The sequence below is a fragment of the Anas platyrhynchos genome, chromosome 3, assembly GCF_047663525.1.
Source record: "Anas platyrhynchos isolate ZD024472 breed Pekin duck chromosome 3, IASCAAS_PekinDuck_T2T, whole genome shotgun sequence".
NCBI classification, from domain to species: Eukaryota; Metazoa; Chordata; class Aves; order Anseriformes; family Anatidae; genus Anas; species Anas platyrhynchos.
Genome location: NC_092589.1, coordinates 66,394,410 through 66,411,717, shown reverse-complemented (window position 1 = coordinate 66,411,717; position 17,308 = coordinate 66,394,410). Strand labels below are relative to the sequence as shown.

The following is a 17,308-nucleotide window of genomic DNA, read 5'->3' as shown; positions in this document are numbered from 1 at the left end:
TTTGCAGGGTTCTTTAGGTGGGTCAGACTGTATGGGGCTGATATGTTTCCAAGTTGAGAGAGGTAAGCACATCTTTTTCAGGTAACAACTAGTAGATTCTTTTAGAGTAAAGTGAACTATATATAGTAGTAGGTGCCTTTACTGCATGCAGCTCTCCTTCAGGTGAGTAATTTTTAGAACATGCTTAGGGATAGGAAGATGATGTTATTTTGCATATTTGCTTTGTGGTTCTAGGTCTCTTACAATTTTTGCAGAATTATGGTGCTTACTGTGAATGTGACCTTATGCTTTCACCTGTATGTCAAATATTATCGAAGTAACAACCTTGGTGTTAAAGTTAAGGTAGCAGGGTTTAGGGGAAATGTATCATCTAAGTTCCCTGTGCCAGCAAGTATCTGAAAACAGCAGAAGTATGCATATAAGGTATAGTCTTTTTCAGGGTTAACGATGGTTTCTTTTTTCTGCTGTTTTGCTGGCTGAAGAGTCTTTAGACCTTATAGCCTTCTAGATTTTTAGTGCTTGGAATTCCTTTAATGGAGAGATATTTAGCAGAGGTTGCCAGCTAACTAGTTTTTGGGATGTAGTGGGTACACTTCTAGTTTTGGGTTATATTTTAATCTCTAGATATATCAAGCCATTTGTGTAACTCTCCAGAAGATTCACAAACTGCTTCAGTATGCACTGCAAGGGGCTTGACCACTTAGGTACAGTATTACCAAGAGACTGAGCAGGGTCACCTTTTTCATCTGTGAAGGATAAGTCTGCCAGGGCTGCTGTGCATTCATGTTCTGTTGGCACTTGTGGACCTGAGGGTGTTTTTTTTTTTTTTTTTTTTTTTTTTTTTTCTGACTCTGGTCTCTGTGCTTGAGTCCTCTGCAAGGAACTGTACTGTTTGCATGTCCATCACGGATATGACCTTCTCATTTTGTTTCTTTTAGAAAGAAAATACAAAACTTATTTTACCCCAAGCACTGCTACAGGCTGGGAGATAAGTGGTTAGAAAGTTCCTTGGCAGAGAAGAACCTGGGAGTATTGGTGTATAGTTGGCTGAATATGAGCCAGGAGTGTGCTCAAGCGGCCAAGAAGGCCAAGAGCATCCTGGCTTGCATAAGAAACAGTGTGGTCAGCAGGTCTAGGGAAGCGATTGCCTCCTTTTACTTGGCTCTGGCGAGGCTGCACCTTGAGTATTGTGTTTAGTTTTGGGCTCCTCACTACAAGAAGGACATCGAGGTGCTTGAGCAAGCCCAGAGAAGGGCAATGAATCTGGTAAGGGGTCTGGAGAACAAGTCTTATGAGGAGCGGCTGAGGGAGCTGGGTTTGTTCAGCCTGGAGAAGAGGAAGCTCAGGGGCAACCTTACCGCACTCTACAGGTATCTTAAAGGAAGCTGTAGCGAGGTGGTGGTTCGTCTATTCTCCCACGTGCCTGGTGACAAGACAAGGGGGTATGGGCTAAAGTTGCACTGGGGGAGGTTTAGGTTAGATATTAAGAAGAACTTCTTTACTGAAAGGGTTGTTAGGCATTAGAATAGGCTGTCCTGGGGAAGTGGTTCAGGCGACATCCCTGGAGGTCTTTAAAAGACATTTAGATGTAGAGCTTAGTGATATGTTTAAGTGGAGGACTTGTTAGTGTTAGGTCAGAGGTTGGACTACTTGATCTTGGAGGTCTCTGTGGTTCTGTGTAAAATCAGCTCTATGTGATTCTGTGTATCATGTGCAGTAGTGGGATACCTGGACCTTCAGTTCTTATGCCATAATTTTTCCTATTGGATTGTGAAATTAAGTTTAGTCAGTTATTTGACCTTCATTTTTACCTTCATTTTCCCTTTTAGTAAACTGGAGACAATGCAACTTAGCCAACTTTGAATGAAGTGTGAAGAGGGATGTATGCATTCTTAGTACTGTTACAATTATTTTATTACTCCAGTTCTCTGTTGTCCCCCACACACACATACAAAAAAGAAAAAAAAGCATCCTGTCTTATTTTGTGATTTTCAAATAGCAAATTTTCAGACTACATGACTACATAGTGTAAATAAATCATAAAATATATAGCTCCTGTAATCCATTGTAGAGGGTAATTTTTTTTTTTTTTTCTTAAAGAATGACAAGCATATTCTGCCACATGAGATATTTCTTTATATAATCTATTTTTTGAAAAGAAATAACTTTTGCTGATTGGCTACAACTTTGAAAAAAAAAGTAAACATTTAAATCTTCAGTCTTAGCCTGCAAGCTATACCCCTTTCCAGTGTGGATTTCCATAAAAAATATTAAACATTGTTGTCATTGCTATGCCTCCTGTCAGTATCTCTTGCTTGTACAACTGTTTTCATCAAGGTTTTTGTCTTGTTGGTATGTGACTGCTGTAACATTGTGGTGGCTTCTGTCAGATAACACAGCTGTCTTGTCTCCTCTATGTCTCCCACATATGAGGAAAAAAAGAAAAAAAAAAAAAAAAAAGAAAAAAGAAATACAGCTATAGCCTTTTGAAGAACTCTTAAAAAATGTGTTTCTAATTAGATACATATAATAGAGAGTACCAGAGGGATTTGTTCATTGTCACAGACCTTCAGAGCTGAATTTCCGCAACAATTTGCTGAAGCACATAGACAACAAGAGACATTTGTGACTCCATGTGATCCAGAGATAAGAGAGAGGCTAGATCTGAAGCATCTGAAATAAGAAGCAGTAGGAAGCAGAAGCATCCTTGTATTTCAAGATAATTATACTCAGTGTTTATCCGCAGAATTCAGGCAACAAACACTTAATATATCATTCCAAAAGGAAGCAGTTTAAAAAATACTTTTAAAAGTTATTTTTAAATCTTGTCTGTAGTCCAATAATAGCTAGTGCTTGTTAAAACAGTATACCTAAAAATCAGATAAAAGACAGATAAATTTGTCTTTTTCTTTTGTATGTGTGATAGACTATACAACAAGAAAAGTTTCATTTCTTCGTGTAAACATAAGACTGTCTGCCAGAACAGGCAGCTCCAAAGTCTGTTGGAGTTTTCTGCTGGGTGTGCTGTGCATAGGGAGCTTTTTAATCAGTTGTTGCTTACATGAAATGTGGCAAGTTGTTCTATGATCTAATGAAACTTCTAGACTTCTTTTCCTGAAACTTTGGATCGGGGGGGATGGGGGGGTGAGGGGGGTTGGGGGGAATAATTTAAGTACTCAATAAATAAAAATAAATACAAAGTTAATAAATAAAAATTTACTTTTAGCCTTTTCTCCAGCTTGCATAATATTGTTCAGGAGCTCAGAAGTTATTTCAGGGGAACAGACATGAACACAGAATGTTACTTTTTAAGTCTTGTTTCTTTGGGAAACCAGCCTAAATGCAATACATTTTTTTCACTTTAAGAAACACAATTATCTTCATGTAAGAAGGCATACTTGTAATAACTCCTTCAAAGTGTATGCGAACTTGTATATGACTTTAAGGTATGAAAGTAACTGGCAAAAAAATGGTTAGTTAAAAATGCTGAAATGTTAGGAAAAAGTTGATATAAGGTTATTGAATCTGAATTAATATTTATTTTTTTTTTTTCTCATGTTCTGGTAATTATGACACCCCATGTTAGATACAAAGTCAGGTGTACAATGGGCAAGTCTCAAGAAAATGAAATGTTCAGTATATTTAATTCCTAAGAGTTGGGTTTAAAAAAATAAAAATAAAGATGTGTTAAGACCATGACTCTGAATTAAGTTCCTGTGTTTTGAAGTCCATTAATAGCCTACTTCTTAAGACTAAAAGTACTGTGAAGTCTCCATCCCTGGAGATATTCAGACCTCCACTGAACAAGCCCCTGTACAACTTGATCTATGCTGGCTGTGCTTTGAGCAGAGATTTGGACCACATGATGTCCTTAGGGTCTCTCCTGACCTAAATAAATTTATTATTTGTGACCAAAGCTGTGGACAAGAAAGAGCTGCCCTATGAAGTATGTCAGCTGTATGCTTTAAAATACCTAATATAACTTCTTTGTAAAGCATTTTGAACCTTTAAAACTATGCTAGATTACATTAGATCAAAACAATATTTATTATAATTATCTAAAATCTATATTTGTTCTACCAAAGATTTAGGCTGATCAGCAATTATTTGGTTATCTGCAAGAAATAAGACACTGGAACAAGCCAAAATTTTATTTATGTTGGATCTCAGTTTTGATCTCCTGAGAAAGGACAAAATTGTATCTTTTTGCCAGTATGTAGAAAATTAAATGGAAAATGCCATGTTGAATGATAGACAATCTGATGCAAAACAGCACTTCTAAGAGAAATGCAAGAAGAATCCCATGTAGTTTGTTGCAGAATTTAGAGAATGAGATTTTCATTCATAACAAAAATGGTTTGACAAAGTCTAAAGTGTTGTCTGCTTATTCAGATGGTGCTATAATATAGAGGAGTATAGAAAATTGCCAACAATGTTAAACACAATTTGGAACAGTAGCTTAACAAAATTTAACCAGTCCATTTTGGAGAAAAGACAACCAAACTATAAGAATAAGCCTGTAAATACTCAAAAGTAATGGGTTGCTGATATAAAATGAGGAAATAGTCCTGGGCTATAACAGGTAGGGAATGGTACATTTCATATAATAGTTGTATTTCACACATATGCATGAATAGAATGAAATTAGCAAAAATACAGAATTGAATCATGAACAGCTAGAGGATAGCAGTGACAGTCATCAGAAAAATAGTTGTAGATTCTAAGGTTTCTTAGATGGATTAATTTGTCCAGGGAATTTCTCAAACACAATAGTAGCAATAGCAGGTCAAATTTTACATGAGATCCTCCAGCATTACAGCAGGGAAATTTAGTTTTCAGTCCTAGCATATAAGACCTTACAAATAAAAATAAATAAATAAATAAATAATAAAAACAAACTAACAAATAAGAAGTCAAATATGTGAATAAGTTCAGCAAACTGAACAAATATTAAGTATGGATACCTATACTATACACTGTAGTTAATAAATAAATAAATAAATAAATATTCATTTAAAACAGTCTGCTCCTGAGGGTGATTAACAATTTTGAACCATGGTTTGGAATGCCACAAAATATATTGATGCAGTCAGCTGTCATGGCCTAGGGAAATCACTCCATATTTTTTAGAATAGCACAAAATTTACCAAAACAGATATATTCTTGATAATAATGGATCTGTACTTCTCGCATATCATTGATATTACATGTCTGTCTTAATATTACAATATTTTCCATTTAAACGACAATAAGAGATCTGGATTAGCCTCAAATTTGAAAGCCAGTTCTATTACTTGTTTTCTCAGATAGAGATTTTCTTATGTGACCAAGGGTTCATTAGTTCACGCTAGACTGTGGCTGTAAAAGAGAAGTATTTATTCTTGATTCTCTTTTTTATGCACCATATTTATAGTCCATTTTTGACTTGGATTCAACTAATAGTCTAACAGTAAATTTAATTCAGCTGATTGTAAATATATTAATGCATTTTTTCCTCTCTTCCTCCCCTACAGTATGCTGTCTGGTTGATCCTTTGGGTTACATGGAACGTGTTTGTTATCTGCTTCTACTTGGAGGCTGGGGACCTTTCAAAGGTAAGTTACCATCAGATACATTTAAGCCATCAGCGTTGTGTTAACATGCTCCAGTTTAAATGCTGTTTTTCGCTTTACTCACTGTCTTGGTATTATTAGAATGAAGGTAGTATGATCAAAATTTAGAGTATTCTGAATATGTTAGAAACTGTAGTTCTAGACAGTTACAGGCACCTTCTGGTGCCCACAACAATGACATACCTTTTAAAGGAAAATTGTCTTGTTTTTTGTTTTTTTTTTTTTTTACTTCTCAATAATTATGTAATACAAATTTCACCTGGGTGGGAGACACTAATTGCTGATTTCACAAATATAAAAGGTTACCATGTCAAGGGGAAATAATATATATACATACATTTTTGGTACCATTCAGCTTGCGGTTACTGAGCTGGATTCCTTCCAGGGTTCTTCCACCACAGCATAATAACTATAACACAAAGTATCTTTCATTAAATTAAAATGTAAGTGCAAGAATAAATTGCTATTTGGCTACAGCAATGTTTTTTAACTTTGTTATTCCGGTAGGAATGTTATAACTGAAGATTTATATAAAGTAAAAATCTATGGGGGGGGAAAAAAAAAAGTGTATTTTCTTAGGATAGACATATTTGTAGGGTTTTATTGATACCATAAGTGATAATATGTAAAGTGGTATTTGGTATTGGCTCAAACCAACATCTCAAATCAAAACTGCTGCTTTCTAAGGTGTTCCCATAGGGCTGGAAAAATAGTGGTATATAAGATTATCAGTGGTAACAAATTATTTCGTTAAAGTAATAAACTTTGCTTGAGTCTAAACATTCCATTCCATGCTGAGTTATACTCAGAATGGTGTGAACTGACCATCAAGGAGAATCCCATTTGTGAAAGAGATCACATTCACCTTTCAATTCATATATTGAATTACCTTTTCTGATTAAAGAGTGTTTAGCCTAACTGTAAATTACACATGTAATTCTCTGATCCTTTGTGAGTTACTGAAATACTATGATGCAGAAAGTTAGGCAAAATTATAGGAAGAATAAATGAGGCAAAGAATAAATGAGGCAAATCCTTACCTGTATTTTCTATCAAATCACCCCCAAAGTGCAAAAATTACTAAAGAGTGGGATCTTTCATCCCCATGTTGTCTGTTTCTTCAAAAGAGTAAGAATTTCATTTCCTGAGGTGTAAAATAATGTTCTGCAGGTAAAACAATGTTACACTTTTTTTTTTGGTTTTATACCTACAGAGAAGACCAGTCTCATTATCTTGGCAAAAACATAGCAAATATAAGAACCTGCACACAATATATTTTATTGGATTAAAATGCTTTCTGTATTAAGTGAACTGATGTTTGTAACAAACCCAGCACCTGTTGTAGCGTTACACTCAACCCAGTCCATTCTTTTCCCATCTGCTCATTTCAGCCACCTGAATTGCTTAACTTGTAAATGTTATCATGTCTGGGGAGGTGAAAAGGGATGGGAAGGAAAAGAGAAAGTAGAAACATCTGTTTGATCACTGCATTTTAGTGGATGTAAAATCAGTTTAATAACATTTGTAAGTGCTATTTGGAATAAAGATAGGCTAAATGACAATACCTACACCTGGAATTGATTTTTTTTCTGAAGACTAAGATCGTGTGATCTAGAATGTTTCCCAAACAACCATATGGTCCAGGCTTATATTTGGCTGCAGTTAAATTCTTTATTTGGTCTATAGGGGTAATATCATTTATTTCACTGATATTCACTGCTTTGAAACATCCCTCAGAGTGCATTTCTTCCACTTTGGCTGGTTTCCAGACCACAGCACTACTGAAGAGAGGAAGAGAAGGAAAAGTACCTAAAAATGGATTCAAGAAATGGGTACAGGTTGACTCATCTACAGAAGGCCTAATTCACATATGGAACAACTGTGTCTCCTCTCTTTCAGCTGTGGGTGGTACACCAAAACTTCCCCAGATGATGAAATCTTTTGCAAGATCTAGGGCCTAAAAATAGGTGTACAATGGAAAGGTGCACAGCTATTTGGATGGACCAAACTTATCCTCATATTCTATATCCTTCAGAGGTTCCAACTGTTTTATATAAGTAGGCATCTAAGAAAATTTTTACCTTCATAAATGTTTCTTAGTCACATATACGGATCTTGCACTGAATCTTCGTTATTTATATTTCCATTTGTGAATAACTGCAACTTCAAATCTATGATGTTATTCCTGTGTATTTTTTGTGTGTGTTTTTGAAATGGCACAAAGAACCTTGACAGAAGCTCCTGGTCTGAACTGATTATAAATAGAGAATAAAAAATAACCTTTAGCTAAGCACCAGAGGGATGCCTCTGAAGTTCTAAACCATAAGAGAGGATCCTGTACAGCACAGTTTTAGGAATTGATAGGTTAAATTACAACCTAATGATAGTTCAGCTGGGTATAGTTTATTTTATATGTATAATTTATACCTTTCTACCAAAATAAAAGGACAGAAAAGCTTTTTTTCTTCCCCTGAAGTTTTGAGAACAGCTTTTTTTTCTGTGTCTGTATATTAACTTCTGTATCATCACCTCTGGATACAATGAGGAGAACATATTTAAATTGTTATTATACCTTATTAAAAAAGGCTTGTTTCATCCCTTCTAAAATTAGTTGTGGGGATTGGAGGTCATGACATTTTTACAGCTTCTCATTATGACAATGACAATGGGCCTGCTAAGACTCAAAAGATTTTAGAACTATGACATAGTCAACAAGAGACTGAAGAAGATCAAGGATTAATAGTAAACAGCCTTGTAAATCAATGGTACAATATGCACCATTACAGTCATATATATGTTGTGGAAAATTGCATCACACACCAACCATGCTTCAACCATAGAAAATACTTGTCTTTGCTGATACTCTTTCACAGAAAACTTGATAACTAATGGATGAGAAAGATTGAAACAAAGAGAACAGTTGTTCTTAACCTAAATTATTATGTGCATCTGTGAATCCAAAAAACCTACTTCTGAGACTTACTTTTCAATATTACACTTCAGTAGTATTTAATTAGTCTACATGTTTTGCTTGCTGGTGATTGCCATTCTCAGTGTAAGAAGGAATTTATGCTTTCAGGATTTCTGAGTGATCATATTAATTTTGGCCTATGGCTAAGTAAATGTAACATCTGAAAAGCACAACCTCTTGTCCCGAATGAGACATGTGAAATACACTAGTGAAACAAAAAAGGAAAACACAATAGGAGGCATCTCTGAGAAACTGTGATATTTCAATGATTTGTTTAAATATATCAAGAAAAGACACAAGGAGCACGCTAGATTCAGGTATCTTGGAGGGGGCGGGGGGGGGAAATAAAAAAAAAAAAAAGAGAAACCACCAAAAAGTTAAGTCTATCTAGTACTTTTGACCTTCAGGCAAAACTCCTGTTTGCTTCTATATGATTCATCTGCAACCTCTGATTAGACCCTCCATAGAAAGAGTATACTGCAAATGAAGAAATATCACTCTTGCTTCAAGGCACTAATGATATCTGTAGATTCCACAAGCAGAAAAGAGGGAGAATAAGAATTATTGAACTCCCATTTTTAGTTTAAAAATTAAAATCAGTATACATATTTTTGCTGGGAAAAAAATAAAAATGACTAAAGTAGCACAGATCCCAACACAAGACACAAGTGCAGGTATGAAGAGGTGCTGCTGTTGTCAGTTACTGGGAGCCAAAACAGGGACTGGATTCATAGTGCTGGATGACAGAACTAGTTCCAATGAGGGGCAGAACAGCCGTTGGTGCACATGCTCCCAGCTTTATCCCAGCAGTTTTGGCTCTCCTTGCATGCAGCCCTACCAGTGTGACTGGATCCAAGAGCTTTCCTCTCACTGCCACCTGGCTGAGCTAAGTGTTGCTTTTCTGTAGTCCTCACAGTTTTATGTAAATGTGACCAAAAACACATTTTGTTTAAAAAAAAAAATAAAAATAAAAAATAAAATTGATTCCTGTTTGGGTTGCATCAATAAGACGTCTGTCTTATTTTTACCAGATAATGTAGAAAGGCTACTTTTAATGTTTTAAACATAAGCTTGTACTTATATGACTTGTAACATAAAAGGTAAGTATTTGAAAGTCAAACACTCTGGTAACAAGAAATGTCAAAATTAGTTTCTTGTATAAGAGCAATTTATCTTTCTCTCTACCTTCATTTTTATATAGCTCTTAATTATGCAGTCACAAGTGTATTTTCTTTCCTTTTTTTTTTTTCCACAGTCCTTTCCTTAATCTCTCTACAGCATGGCCTATTTTAGAAATGAATCATATTTGGGAATTAAGGAATGCTGCATCCTACTCCATGTATTGCAGTAGTTAGAAAAAGCTTAATAAAAAGACAGGGGAAAAAAGTGTTTTTCTTACTGTGTACAGCCATTATCCATTATGTATTTTGTTTTCTTCTCATTGGTCAGTATGTGATTTATTTCCATGCTTCACAGAAGTAATCCTTTACTTCAACTCCACTCTGAAAACATGTAGTATATTGTGAAAGTTTACGTACAGAACCATGGCACCTAGAAACACAGACTACAGTGGCAATAGTGTGTACATAGCTCACCATATGTAGTCAAAGTTCAGTCCCTTGTGAATTCAGCACTCCTTCTACAGATACCAGTTGCAAGTTTACTCTTTAAAAAAAAAAAAAAAGTTAAAAAAACAGACATCGCTAATTTGCATTCAACTGAGGTTACTTCCTTTGCTGTATTTCCCTGAGTTTTATCAGGTTGATCAGCAGCATGAAAGGATAGGGAAGATTACAGAAAATAATAAATTTCACTTAAAAGTGAAAATATTAAATATGGTACAAAGTGAATGTATTGTAGCTATTAAAATGTAAAGTAAAAAATATGCAACTATTTTGCTTTCTGCCAGAAGTTTTAAGGAAAATCAACTGTTTCTGAACACATTTTTGCCTACCCACCTGAAATATCTGGAAAACATAAGATAACTTATAGCCATAAAATCACAGGCTAAATCAGATTGTAAAAGTCCTCTCCAGGTCACTCAATCCAGCCACCTTCTCAGAGCAGCACTAACTTCAAGGTTAGATCAGGCTGCTCAGAGTTTTAGTTTAGTTTAGTTTTAGTGAGACAAGTTTTTAAAATCTCTAAGGCTGGGAATTTCGCAATCTTTCTCCTGATATTCAGATGAAATTTCTGTTTCTACAATCTTTGACATTGCCTCTTGTCCTTTCACTGTGTACCTCTGAGAAGAGTCATGTACTTTCTTTTCTCTTAGTCTTTTAACTGAAGTTGAGTTCTTCAGGTTTCTTTTTGTCCCTTTTTTATTTGAGATGTTATTTCTAGCTATACAGATTGGTGCACATGACAAGGAGAGAAAAACAAAACAAAACAAAACAAAACAAACAAACAAAAAAAATGAATTAACTAATTATAATGTAATAAATAATCAGTTCAATTTTCACAATTTTACTTGCTTTATTATGGGAGAAAATTTAAGGGTTTTTATATATATGTTAAGCTATATAGCAGCTTAAGTAAAATGTGGAAAGATAAAGGTTATCCTTGTTATCTGGAAGAAGTATTAATACATTTAAAAGAAAACTAGTATCCTTAGTTCAAAGATGTTTTGAATTATATTAAAATTTAAGTTGTCTAACATTGTATTTAGGGAAATCCCGAAAACATTGCATAAAAACTTGCAGCCAAATAAATTGCTGAAATATGTAACTTTTCCCCTTTTCTGTTGAGGTTAAGTAAGATCAGGAAGATTAACCAAATATTGGTAAAGGCTCTCCAGTAACTAACATGTAACAGGAGGAAGACAATATAATGGCATTGCTAGGGGACAGTCCTGGGGACAAAGAGAGCTCTGGGGTTGCAGAGGCAGGAAGCACTACTGGAGAAAAGGAGGGGTACGGAGAGAGCTTGCTGCTGTTTTATCACCTGCAAGTATTACCCACTATATAGCTGAACTGCAAGTGTCTGATTTCCACATCATGAAAGCAGAGTAACAGACACAAGCAAGAAAAGTAGGATTCTCCAACTGCCAGTGTACATACAATGAGATTAAAATCAGTGTTTTCATACTCACAGTTATTGTTCTTGGTAAAGTAAGGCTAGAAGGGGCTTCATCTAACCCATTTCAGTTCAGTTAACCCATTCTCCTGCCTCCAGCCATGTTCAGCAACCAACCTGGACTATGGAAGAGCATCTGTTGGAAAAGATCTTAAGGATGAGCTAAATAGTTTAGAAATACATGTATAACCACAGCTGACATTTATGGATTAACTATTTTTCACTACCTTTCCATTGGTGACCTGAGATGTTAGTCTTTGACTAACTAGATACGGCTGACTTTTAGTGGCTATACTGTAGTCTGTCTGTTCTCTTTTATTCCATTGGACAACACTACTGGGAACAGAAATGGTTATAGAAGTTCTTGCCAACAGGGAAACAGCATCAACTATTCATTGCTAGTGGAGATAAATGGAAGCAGTGGGAGGAAATATGGGGACCATGTTTCCTTCCACCAGTCCATTTGACTCCACCATCTTTTCTAGCAAAATGATAAGGAAAAACAAGGATCAGGCACCTGCTAGTATTTTTCTACTTCAATATCCAAACAGTGGCAAGCACACATCCACCTGTCTGACTTTCATATGCCACTGCTTGGATTGATATTTTCTAGCTCTGAAGTGCAGTTTATATCCATATGCAAATTAACTGCAATAATGCAAATTACTTCAGGGTATGATTTGCATAGCTTGTCATTCTTGATGCTTAAAAAACATTCTGTCTATGAGTGCTGAACACTTTAAGCAGCTAGTATACTGTGATTTTAAAGGGACAGTTTGAAACCTTGATGAAAATGATGAGAGAAAGAAACAAAATAAATGGGTCATTCATCCTCAGTGCAACTCAGCTGTAACAAAGCAATAAACTTGGCAACAAGGTTGAACTTGCACTAGTTACAAATTCATTTGACATTACTTCATGTCAATTAGTGTAATTGTTATACTGCTTTGATTTCACATTTACTAATTATTTTTGTAAGGTGGTGGTTGTTAACAGTTAAATGTCAATGTTGCATATACTCTAATAAAACAACCTGCAGGATGTTTAATTTTGAACATATTACCTTCCTTGGATGTTGTTTTAACAGATGTCCTGTTAAGATAACACAGAAATTAAATTAGTTTTCAACTCAAAGCATCTGGTTAACTTTGTAGGTAAATGCCTTTGAGCAGTAAATCTGACCAGGGTTTTTGGATAAATAGCTATCAGAACGTTTTAAGTAAATGACTTTATTTTTTCACTTCTATTACTCAGGGCAGATTTGACATGCTTGATCATATATCTAACAGATGAAAATTGAAAATAGTGCTGGCAACCAGCAGTGTTAGGTTATTCTGAGGGTAGTTTCATGGGTAGATACTATTAAGCATGCTTATGGTTTCAGATAATTTAGTTTTGCAACAATTTTTAAACATCAAGATCTTTACCAGCTAGAAGATAAGTGATTATAAAATTTAAACTGCTTATTACTGTAGACATAGCATATGGTAGGAAACATTCAGATAAAGTGGAATTTTTCATCTCTTTAACAGTGAAACAAATTGTGATAAAAAATCATTCATAGTATAGAAAAGTACAAAATATGATTGTATAGATTTTTCTTATTGTACAAAGTTTATCTTTTAAAATTCTGGCTTATATTTTTGGTTTAGTTCACAAATAAATATACATGTGCATATCAATTCTTATATGCACACTTTTCTCATACATCTAGTATTTACTGCACTGAATACAAGAACATATTAAAATGAGTAAGTGTAGTGACTGATAAGATTATCATACCATATAATAATTTACATATATGTGTACATGTTATGGAAATATCGTACACATGTGTATGGATTAAGTACCTTATACTGTTAAGATCTGTAAGCACATATATTAGTATATGCCTTATAATTGCATATATTACAGTTATATGGAAGCTTTAGTATATATTTAAAGGCAATGCCATGAAGATTCTTTCAAATACTAGAGCTAAGACATTGTAGAAATACATGTATATAGATATATTTATGAAATTATTTTTAATATTTATTAATTATATTGCAGTACCATCTAGTGGCCCCAACTTGATATCAGGGTGCCATTATGCTATGAGCATAATATAATACATGTAATATAAATAGGGCCTGTCCAAAGTGGTGTGTAGTCTTAGGTATTCAATGAAACAGAACAAGAAGTGGGAACCAACAAATAGGGGACTGCAGGGAGAAAGCAAATCAGTGATAAATCTCTGAAATTCTTCATGGTGTCTGGATTTTCTCAACTTTCTCTTTAAGCTTTTCCCATGTTTCTCATCCCTGTGATGATGGATTGGCAAGTGACACAAAGCCCTGCTTATGATTGAGTAGCATGTCCTGGTCTCCTTCTGTAAGAAAATCGCTTTTGAATGCTATAGTGCACTATTGCTATCATTTCACCCACTGCTTAAGGCAGTGACTGAAAAACTGTTGATTTTGTTAGAAATGAAAATATCAGAAGATAAATTTATTTCTAGTGAGGCAGATGCTCAAAAGATCACAGCTGTAGAGCTAACATTTACAACAAGAGCTCTTGTGCAAGTTGTCTTTGCCTCACATAGATAGGTCCTTGCCCCTGGGTCAGGCTACAGAAACAGTTAGGGACAAGGGCTGAAAGGCTACTTACCATAGTGGAAAGCTAGAGTGTCTTCCAGAGCACCCACTTGTCTTCTGAGAATGTATGACAACATATGAAAATATGTTCTGTTCTTTTAAAGCTGAGTTAAATTTTGCTGTCTCATGGTGTCATTTTTGTTTCATTAATTATTCTTTTGAAGTACATACACCACGCTTTATGATAGTTCTTAGCAATTTCTTGTTCCAAATGTAGGTGCAATGGCTAGTTTATACTTTCTCCACATCTGTGTTTTCTCTAAGTGATAAATAAAAAACAATAAATAATTGTCCTTCCAGCTATATCAAATAAGCTCCATCTTGTGAACCAGAAGCTACCAGAAGCTTTCATGGCAACACTAAGCCCATACAGTTTCCAAGGAGCTTTGCATAACTTGGAATTTTTGAAGGAAACCATTCTGATCCTTATGTCACTGAAATTTATACCACTGTTAATCCAGTATGAAATAAAAACGCTATATTGCCTTCAGCATCTTTTCACATCTGAATATACATTTATTGACCCTAGGAAAGCAATCTTAGCTCTGAAGCACCCTCTTTTTTTGATTCTGTCTAATATTGACCCCATTTCATAGAACAACATGTGTGCAGCCATCAAGCAGCACAGGGTCATTCTGAGCGTACTCCTTTCTCACTACAGCAGTGTTAGCAGTGAGCTCATGGACCAGAAGACCATATGTTGCAGTGGCTGGCCATCTCTTACCGTGGTTCATCATCTTATAATGCTCCCTCTTCGTAGTTGCTCTTCTGCTGGAGTGTCACACTCCCACAACCCAGAGCTGTGAGCACTGAAGGACTTGAACACTCATGATATATCTGGGCTAAAATAAATAGGTGGGTCTAAGCCACTTTAAATGGTTGCACTCCTAGCAACCATTTAAAGTATGGTCACCCACTAACACACAACTTCCCACTGAAGATGAGTAGCTCCTATGGAGGACACAAATAAAAGCTAAGGAGTCAATAATATGTTTCAATGATCAGAAATATTTCAAAGTTAACGTCTGCCCTAGTCAGAGAGTCATGCTCTGTATTTGGTACCCCAAGAGAAGTTATTTTCACTCAATAAATCTCCTTAAACATTGAAAAACCTTCACATTATTTAAAAGATATTTCCTGCAACATGGTGCAATGTAACTATTTGGGATACAAAAGAAATTCATTTTTCTTCCTGTGGAATTGCTAGCTCAAAACTTTTTAATTCATCTCAAATATTAGTATTTTCTTCTTGTTATTTTCCTTTATTGTTGCAATGAAAGGAGTATTTCCAAAACTGCTACTGAAAGACAGTAATCTCTGGTATTAGTGAATTAGTTAATGTCAACTTTTATAAGTCTGTAGAATTGGATGATAAACTTTTATTAATTGTTTATAATAAACTAGAAAAAAAAATCTTTGGAAAAACCTCTTTGACTTTGGAGTTGTCACATGGCAGCTGACAGCTTGCTCCCAGCTTGTTTTGTTTTGTTGATTCCATATGTTAAGAATGAAGGACTAGCTATGAAAAATGTTTGGTCTCCTTTTCTAATAACCCACTAAAGTGTATGATTACCTTTGTGAATTTATCCCTGGAGTCTGAGTTGACTCTAGTGTTGATGTTTTCAAAACTTGCTGCTATTTCAATGGCATTTTCATTTTAAGGGGCATCCTGTCTATTCATGAATAGACTACTTTAGTATGACATTATATCCCCCTTATCTGACTACCACAAACATCTATTTGGATAGAAATTGGATTATGTGTTTTGAGGGTAGGATTTGATTGATTGAACCTTATGAATTTAACAAATTGTGGTTTATTGTGGGTTTCATTCTAAAAGCCTGTTCTTCATCAGGCCACAGTGTAACTCGGGCTATTTTTCTTCCACCCTATGATAGTTGGCTAATTCAACAATAATGAGGTGATCAGTAACATGCTGTGGCTGAGTATCTCACCGGTGTCTTTAAACTGCCAATGAACTCTTTTATAGAAAAACTACTGTTAGCAATGTAAAGGGAGAGAAATGATCAGAGTGCTCACCTAAGCTCAAAATGACATGAAAAAAATGGTTCCTCCTCTGCAGATCATTGAGACATACCTCACAATTCAGACAAAAGAAGTTGGGTGTGTCAGGCTTTAACCATATCTCAAAAATAAAGTGCTTTCCCTGTCTATATAAGGGTCCCATCTGTGGCTTCTGATCAAATGCAGAATAGCACCCTCTGTCTCCCTCTTTTTCTCTTTTCTTGGCAGTTTTTATATTATTTCATTCCTTGCCTTTCCTCCATCAGTTTATTAAAGCTGAATGCCTTTTTTTAACCATGTCAGTTGCCCATTAGTGCTTATTGGAATACTACTACAGCAGTGCTTGTATTCTAGCTGTTTTTTTTTTTTTATTTTTTTTTTTCCAGAATTACAGGTTGTATTTTGCTTTGGAAATATGGGGAAGCAATGTATTAGAATGCAATTTCATTTAGATATTTCTTTTGAACTGCCACTTAGAGAATACACCAAATGTAATTCTGAATTCCACTGCTCATTGTAACCACATGCACTTGATTCATACTGTTTTTCCACTTGTTCCCACAGATGTTCTTAAAACCCAAGTACAAGACGGCAGCAATGATAGAATGATAGGGATTAATTAGCATTAGGTGGAGAAGTGAGGCAGTTGGAACGCATTTATTTATTTTAAACTTGGTCTTAGGAGGTTTTTTTTTTTTTCACATTAGAATATTCGTTAGCATGTTTGTTATTGTTTGTTCTTTCATATGTTGTACATGACAGTCATAATATGTTATGACATCATAATATATTGTAATGAATTGTTCTTAAATATATTGCAGAAAAAATCTAGATAATATGCAGTATTAAAACTATTTGCATAATTATTTTCGTAAGAACAGTGAAAAAATGTGTACCCTTGGTTACACAAAAGATCTCTTTGAATGTTAACCATTACACAAATGCAGTTCAGGTCTTCAAATAGCCATTTAAGGTATATTGCTATGGGC

General features: G+C 35.0%; 1 protein-coding gene across 2 annotated transcripts in view; it reads left to right on the top strand.

Annotated features, from left to right (window-relative positions):
• The window catches only part of NKAIN2 (sodium/potassium transporting ATPase interacting 2), a 582,464-nt gene that overhangs the window by 301,771 nt on the left and 263,385 nt on the right, over positions 1 to 17,308 (top strand). For both annotated transcript variants that reach the window (XM_038176412.2, XM_038176411.2), the window contains one exon: positions 5,514 to 5,594. In XM_038176412.2, coding sequence (XP_038032340.1) covers positions 5,514 to 5,594 — 81 coding nt within the window. The remainder of the gene's footprint in view (positions 1 to 5,513; positions 5,595 to 17,308) is intronic.